This window comes from Lipotes vexillifer, unplaced genomic scaffold (genome assembly GCF_000442215.2).
Source record: "Lipotes vexillifer unplaced genomic scaffold, Lipotes_vexillifer_v1.1 scaffold19, whole genome shotgun sequence".
Classification (NCBI taxonomy): domain Eukaryota; kingdom Metazoa; phylum Chordata; class Mammalia; order Artiodactyla; family Lipotidae; genus Lipotes; species Lipotes vexillifer.
Genome location: NW_006793856.1, coordinates 315,971 through 323,806, shown reverse-complemented (window position 1 = coordinate 323,806; position 7,836 = coordinate 315,971). Strand labels below are relative to the sequence as shown.

The window sequence follows — 7,836 nt, the reverse complement described above, 5'->3', positions numbered from 1 at the left end:
GTATTAACAAAGCCTTGGAGATTGAAATCAAGATCACCTAATGGGTTCACTTTGGCCAACACAATAAGAGTTTTCAGCTTCTTTCCAAAAAATTTCCTGAGATATTATTATGCAGCAGTTCTGCCCATGTGTATTTTACCTTTCTGTCCCAAGGAAGAAAGGCCTAAGAAATCCACACATGTAAAATCACTCCCTGAAAAACTGATGTGCTAGTAGAAAAAAAAGGCAGTAGAATTAAAGTTTTATAAACAAGAGAGTGTTCTGTTTCTGTTAGGTAAAGGGATTTCTTCATATGTTATTTTAATAAAAGGGAATTTCATAGGTAAAAACCAATATTCAAAATTATAAAACAAATAGAACTGTCTGTGTATAATCACAGCATCAAAAATTTCCAAGAGACTCAAAAGAAACTCTTTAGTTGACAAATGTGGTTTGAAAGGGTAATAAAATCTTTTTATGGCTAAAGCAAGAGTCTTGTTTCCTGTTGGCCCAAAAACAGATGTTTCATTTCCCAAGTAAGTAGGTTCTCCACTGTAAAGAAATATTCTTGTATAGTTGGTTTGTATCTTCTTGAAGTCTGCTCCAAGTTCAGCCAACTTCTTATATGTCCTTAACACAAATTTGGAACAGTCGTAGGATTCAAACCATGTCTCTGCCCCTTTTTCTGGGCTGGCTTGGACAGTCCATGTCTCATAATAAATCCCTGTTTCATTGTCCTGTTTTACCCACTTTGCCATTTTGTTAAATATGTCTCCTAGTTAAAAACAAACAAACAAAAAAACAAAAAACAACACTATGTGAACATCAAAGCTAATCATGTTAGTTTTAAGTAAAATGCTCTAACCAGATCAAGGCCATGACTACACGATTAAACAACAGTTTTTGAATTTCCAAACCTGCATCTCACAAAAGGAATCCAAGCTCAGCCAATTATTGTTCCATTTTTCAAGGCACAAGGTATTTCTGAACTAAACATTAGATATAATAGGTGTATAAAGAGGAGTCTTACATACAAATTCTATAATCATTTAAGCTACAGTCAAAAGCTAAATTGTACATGTGCCAAAGCCCTCTTTCTCTACTCCACTCAACAAATCTTGGATTCAGAGGCAAAAGAGGAAAAAGCCAGGGAAAAATTGTGGAAGAGGAAAAAGTGAATGAGGCAAAGACAGTGTAAGAAGAACTGAGGAGGGTGAAACACGAAGCTTTTCTGTGCAAAGCAAGGTATGAATGGCTGCCTGAGGAACATCTACTTGAGAAGGAAGCACCTTGCCCCATTCACCCTGAATATCTGGTAACTCCCTTTGCTCCCTGTACTTGTGGCTACTGCTTACAACCTTTCTACCCACTACACAAATTCTTCCAGTGAATCAACTAAACTGGAAATGTTTTTGACCAAGTTCATGGATTATACAGACTCCAGGATGGCTAACACTCTCTCTTACCACCTTGTACCAGACCAGAGGAATCTCTCCAAATGTCAACAAAATACTCTGCATGGTTGCAACCACATCTGGGCCTAAAACAGCGTGGCCCCAACATTTCACTTTGTCACTGTGTGTGAATCTTTCTTAGGTTACTCCAGCTTGAGTCCATAAAATCAATATTTTAAGCCCTGCAGAATGAACAGAGTAGCTGCTTTTATCAATTTTATGGTATTAAAATGGTGAAATAATATAAATCCTATTTTCTTAGAGCTGGGGATACTGTTCTTAGTGTCCTTCAACTTTGAAAAGCCACTGCTAGTAATGAAGAGATAAGAATGCTTAAAAACCCTATTCTGTAATGTGAAAAAAGGTCAACGAACAGGATTAATCACAAGGCAGATGGATAACTTAAAAGATTTAAGTACCAGCATATTGCAAACTCTTCTACAGAAAATGGTGATCACTTGTTCATATGATCATACTTTGATGTCAGAAGGAAGATTTTGTAGATAATGAGGTAGGTGGAAATGGAGAAAGGAGAGATGTGAACTGGCCTGGAATGAAAGAAGGATAGCTATTTACCACACTGAGCATTGCTAAAAGAGAAACGGACTTTTATATTGTTGGATGGTTTGGGGCACATCAATTAGAAAATAGGAAGAAAGAAAACAGCATGATAAATAGTTAAAAGATTCCCAGATTACATTTAAAAGACACCAATTCTGCAAATCAAAACCACAGTGAGATATTACCTCACACCTGTCAGAATGGCCATCATCAAAAAGACACCAAATAACAAGTGTTGGTGAGGGTGTGGAGAAAAGGGAACCCTCGTGCACTACTGATGGGAATGTAAATTGGTGGAGCCACTATGGAAAACAGTACGGAGCTTCCTCAAAAAAATTAAACATAGAACTACCATATGATCCAGCAATTCCACTCCTGGGCATTTATCCAAAGGAAGAGAAAACACTAACTTGAAAAGATATAAGCACCCCTAAGTTTCCTGCAGCATTACTTACAATAGCCAAGACATGGAAATAACCCAAGTTTCCATTGAGGGATGGATGAATAAGGAAAATGTGGCATGTACATACAGTGGAATATTATTCAGCCATAAAAAAAGAATGAAATCTTGCCACTTGTGACAACATGGATGGACCTAGAGGACATTATGTTTAGTAAGTCAGACAGAGAAAGGCAAATTACCATATGATTTCATATGGTATGCAGAATCTAAAAAATAAAACAAATGAACAAACAAAACAAAACAGAAACAGACCCACAGATACAGAGAACAAACTGGTGGTCACCTCTAAAATAAAGATTTATCTCTATTATTTTATTTAGAAAGTCCAATTTAATTGTACAGCTTTATATCATTTATTTTTATTATGAAAATAGAAAAGATAATCTGTAAATAAGGTGAAGTTTTGCATGAGTAATAGTTTGGATCAAAGGTTAGTGATTCCAGAAGTGTATTTTATAAGTTGACCTCTGAAGAGCAGACCATTACTGAGAGGCCTCAATGAAAGTAATTTCTGTCATTTTTGGATACTGATGCAATCATCAAATGCTGCCATATTTTTGAAACTTACCTGATATGGTTGCTACTAGAACTAACGTCCCATTTTCCTTCCAGTGAATATCATCAATTCCTTCAAAAAAGCAGGCAGCTCCTTGATTACACCAGAAAGGGGCATTCATTTCAGGTCGGAGATGGGGAAATGTGCAGTTTCCAAGCTGGAAAAGTTCATACCATTCCATTGTGTAGTTCTTTTCAGTTAAAGTACTCCTGAATCCAATGGCATCGTGCATAATTTTCTGTGTAAAGATCATACATGTATCAAAGCATCTGTGACGTAACCACTGCTTCAGGAGCCAGACGGGAGAAAGTGCGATACCACAACTGCATATAGAGTAGACCAGTTATTCCCCTTCCCTGTTGCTATTCTCACGTCGAGAAGCCTCCATGCCCCAGACTCAGGAAGGAAGTCTGTGTACCTCTCAGGTGATGAGAGGCTCAAATGGTGAGCTAACCTAAGAAAAGTGTGCACAACAGGAACTGGATGTGAAGAAGTGATTCCCACCTGCCTTGCCCCTTGCTCGGGGCCTCCTCCTTTCTTTCTTTCCAGGATCTGGGTACAGGAATTGCGTCTGGATTCATAATATTAAAATGGATTAAAGCAATTGCATTGATTATTGTCAGGATCATAAAACCTGATTTTTTTCTGGACTATTTATTTAAAATTTGCTAAGAGGAACACCAATAAACATAATCTAAAACTAGTGACTGACTAGAGATTATTCCCTCAAATCCACTTAATCAAATCACTTAATTAACCAGCTATAAGATCAAGATGCAGCCTTACCAAGTGTCCCAGGAGGTCTCCATATTTAAATTCCCACACTGGGGCTTGTAATCGAAAGACTTCAATGACATCATCATCCTTCATCACTGGGATAGGGGAGCCAGTGGGACAGAAAGTGTATTTAGCTTGACAGTAAGGATCTGGTTCCGGACGGAAGGAAAAGCGTCTAACAAAGAAAAAAAAATCATCAACTTAGATTCTAATAGGAATTTGGTTCTCGCACATCGTAGAATCCAGATTTTAATTTCACTGTCAATCACATTTTTAGAAAAAACGCCCAAAGCTCAGCCACAGTGTATAAATATACATTTTGTATGTTAACCTGTGAACAAACTCCAATGATGTCTTTAATAGCAAATGATACATTGAAAGCACTGATAATTGCATGCTTCCTGGTTCTCCGCTCCCATTGTGAGAATTCTGAAGACAGGGACCACATGTGAAAATGTTTATAGCTCCACACCTTATTTAGTAGACAGATATTTACTGAATAAAGGAATAGCTTTCAAATGATATTGAACTTCCCAAACAATCCATATGTCAAGATTATTCAAAGATAATCATAATTAAATAGAACATATTTTCTATTTTCTTGAGGATTAGCCGACATCCCCTTCAACCAATATTATTGAGGATCTACGACTATACTAGAAAGGAGGGAAACAAAAGTTAAAATGCTGTTCCTCCCCTCAAGGAGCTCTGGGTGAGGGCTGGTAAGACATTAAACAAGTGATGAAGCGCAGCATGGTGAGTGCTTACAGAGAAATACACAAAGTCCTGAGGGTGCAAAAGAGGGAGAAATCATTTTTACCTGCTGCGGGATGGCTGGGGGTAAGGAGGCAAAGGAAGAGATGAAGGCCTAGCCTAGGTTTTTAAAATACTTTAGGAAGTCGGTACGGAAAAGGAAACAAAACACTAAATACTCTAAGTCAAGCATGACACGCTGGAAGAGTCTCAAGTGGGTAAGGAAGACTGGAGTTCAGGCTTCAAGGCAGCAGCGGTGAGAGGAGAGGGAGGCAGGGACTGTCACTTCGCCCTAATTCAGGTGCACCTCGGAGACAGCGTGGGTCGCTTCCAGACCACCACAATACGTCGGATGACGCTGTAAAGGGAAGGGAGTCACCTGAGCTTTTTAGTTTCCCAGTGCATATAAAAGTTATGTTTACATCATACCGTGGTCTATTCAGCGTGCAATAGTATTATGTCTTAAAAACCCCAACATATTGTATGGACCTCAATTAAAAAATACTGTACTGCTAAAAAATGCTAACTACCATCTGACCACACAAGGTTGCCACAAATCTTCAGTCGGTAAAAAATGCGGTATCTGAGAAGTGCAATAAAACAAGAGTTATGTCTGGACAATGTGAAGGGCACCCTCTAGAGTGCCACAGCTGGGGAGGGCTGAGCCCGGGAGGGAGATCAGTTAAAGGATCTGAAGTAGCAGACATGATATAACTGAATTTGCTCTAAATAAGCCTCACTTTATGAATTAGAAAAGGGCGGGGAGAAAGGCCAAATTAAGGCTGAGAGGGCAGTGAGGAGGTCACAGCAATAATACAACAAGCAAGGAAGCAGCCTGAGAAGGCCATGGCAGTAGGACTGGGGAGGAGGGACTGTGGTGATTTCAGATCAGCAGACACTCACTACACACCTTTCACTGGAGAGAAAGATGAAAGTAGCTGCCTCTATCTACCCTCTAAGATCCTAGATTCCCTCAGGTTCTAGCCCAATCTACTGTTTTACAATCCTAACACATCAACAAAAATGTCTATTCTAATTTAAAGAGTTAAAATCTTGATTTAGGGAGTGCCCTGGTGGTCTAGTGGTTAGGATTCGGTGCTTGCACTGCCTTGGCCTGGGTTCAATCCCTGGTCAGGGAACTAAGTTCCCGCAAGCCCTGCGGTACAGCCAAAAACAAAATCCTTATTTAGACAAAAATATTGACAACCCCTCCTAAAAGCTTAAGAGTCTTGGATATACTTAACTGTTTTATAGGTGCTTACCTGGTTTAAGCAAATGAGCAACTACATATAGGTTTCACTTACCCACAGCAAAATCTATTTTAGGTCAAAGGTAATTTCAAGAGTATGATTTAAGTGTGAACTTAATAAAGTTAAAATTTTATGATGGGGATTAGATGAAGGCATGTACTTAACACTTCAAACTTTTAAAGAAACATAAGAAGTCACAGCCAATATCTTGTCCTTAAATCAAGTAGTTTTGGGTTTCCAATCTCTTCCTTGTTTTATTGAATATTAAATTTTTACTTCTTTCGAACATTTTATTAACACTTTCAAGAAAACCAGCTTCAAACTCAAATTTCTCTTTTCATGTATATCAAGCAAAACAAGAAAGTACTGCGAGCCATTTAGTGAGCAGAATACTCCAATACTGTATTCAGGTTTGAAAACAGCTGGCTAGCATTTCCTAGATTTAATCCCCCCAACAAACCTGAAGTAACTACTGTTCCTACTTTTTGACTCAGGACATGTGGACACTGAGATACTGAGCAACTTTCCCAAGATCACACAGCTAGTGATGGTGGAGCCTGACCCGCAGTGGTCGGAGCCCAGAACTCACTCGCGACCCCTAGGTTATCCTGTCTCCCAACTCACTATATCGTCATTCAGAATAGTTGTGCATTTTCAAAAGCTGCTGGCCCTTCCCCTGCCTGATGTTGACACCATGTTTTCTTTCTCTCTGCTGAGCCATCTCTGACAATTAGGCCATGTAAATACTCTTCTAGTTCAAAGGCTCAAATATGCTTCGCATATCTGCAGTCTCCGTGTCCTCAGCTTATGACCAGCGTCCTACCTCCAGGCTGAAGACAGTGGACAAACGAGGTCGCCAACCGAGGGGGCGAGCGGATTTCCGGGTCGCCAGACTTCTAGTGCTAAAAACGGGAAGTCCCAGGCAAACCCAGGCAAGCTGGGTAAACTGGACACTTGACGTGCAAATGTTATGCACTCAAGATAACTAAATGACAGGGCATGGCACGGTAATAAATGCGATATTAAAGGTCTCCCCAAACTATTCAAAGTGTCAGCGACTTGTATCCGACAGTCACGCGACGAAATAACAGTACTCCCTTTTCATCCACGATTCGGGGCAGCCCTGAGTCTAGGTCACCTCGTAACTGGCTCAAGGGTCCCGAGAGGAGGTGACCCCAGGGCTGCGCGCAGCAAACATCCGCGACTCAACATCTCTCTTACTTCATTCAACGCCGCGCCCTCAGGGTCGCCGAGCGCCGCCCCCGCACAACTCCGCGACCCGGACACAATCCCCTCCCCGCCCCCACCGGCCACTGGCGCCGGGAGGGGCCGCTCGCCGCCGCCGCTGCCGCCGCCGCCAGCCAGAGCAGCGCGGAGGCCCAGCGCCAAGGCGCGCAGACCGGAGCCGCATCCCCGCCCGCGCACCGCCGCCCCCAGGCCCCCGGACTAGCTCTCCCCGCCTGCGCCATGAGGCGGTTCCCGCTGCTTGCGGCCCCTCCCGCGCCCCGCGACGGCGGAGGGCCGGCGAGCCGAGCATGCGCAGAGCCACGCCCTCAAGCGAACCGGGGACCCGGGCGACTGTCCGCCGGCGGCTCCGCCCCCGCGCCCGTCCCGAGCGTGGGCGGCTTCTGGACTTAGCCGACCCGGAAGGCGCTTTGGTCCAGTTCCCTCGAGCAGCCGAAACGGGCCGTGGGCCTTCTTTTTCTCTGACTCTTAATGCCGAGTTCTTTCGGCCTCACGTCTCAGTTTAAAGGTCACCGCTTCTTTGGAGCTTCTGCTGACCTCCCCCCAACTACAGTCACCACAAGCAAACAAACAGAAAGTCCAGCTTTGGTCTCTTGGATTCTCTAGCACCGAACTCTTACCTCATCCCTCAGGGCCCAGACTAGGAGACAACAGACATTTGAGTGACGGAGAATATATGGGGGAGGTGAGTGCACTGAGGAAGACAATGATGGGGGAGTGACTGGTCCTTACCTGACTAAGCCGGTGATGACAGTGGCCACACTAACAGGTAGCTTACATCCACCCACCTCCCCCGCC

The 7,836-nt window shown here is 42.6% G+C and overlaps 1 protein-coding gene across 1 annotated transcript; it reads right to left on the bottom strand.

Annotated features, from left to right (window-relative positions):
* Positions 1-242: 242 nt before the first annotated feature.
* On the bottom strand, positions 243-7,307 carry CLN5 (CLN5 lysosomal BMP synthase). The gene is made up of 6 exons (XM_007466807.1): positions 7,025-7,307; positions 6,617-6,695; positions 4,851-4,901; positions 3,800-3,965; positions 3,026-3,251; positions 243-754 (listed from the first exon to the last, which is right to left on the bottom strand). Exons 1-6 carry the CDS (start codon positions 7,260-7,262, stop codon positions 243-245), a joined length of 1,272 nt encoding a protein of 423 aa, XP_007466869.1. The 5' UTR covers positions 7,263-7,307.
* Between the last annotated feature and the right edge of the window lie 529 nt (positions 7,308-7,836).

What these genes read in the sequence shown, in the direction of transcription:
- CLN5 (XM_007466807.1), bottom strand. Translation starts at nt 7,262, where the DNA reads ATGGCGCAGGCGGGGAGAGCTAGTCCGGGGGCCTGGGGGCGGCGGTGC. An exon ending in GGCGACCCTGAGGGCGCGGC is followed by an intron (nt 6,696 to 7,024) that starts GTTGAATGAAGT and finishes TCCCGTTTTTAG; the next exon opens with CACTAGAAGTCTGGCGACCC. An exon ending in TCTAGTAGCAACCATATCAG is followed by an intron (nt 755 to 3,025) that starts GTAAGTTTCAAA and finishes GTTTTTAACTAG; the next exon opens with GAGACATATTTAACAAAATG.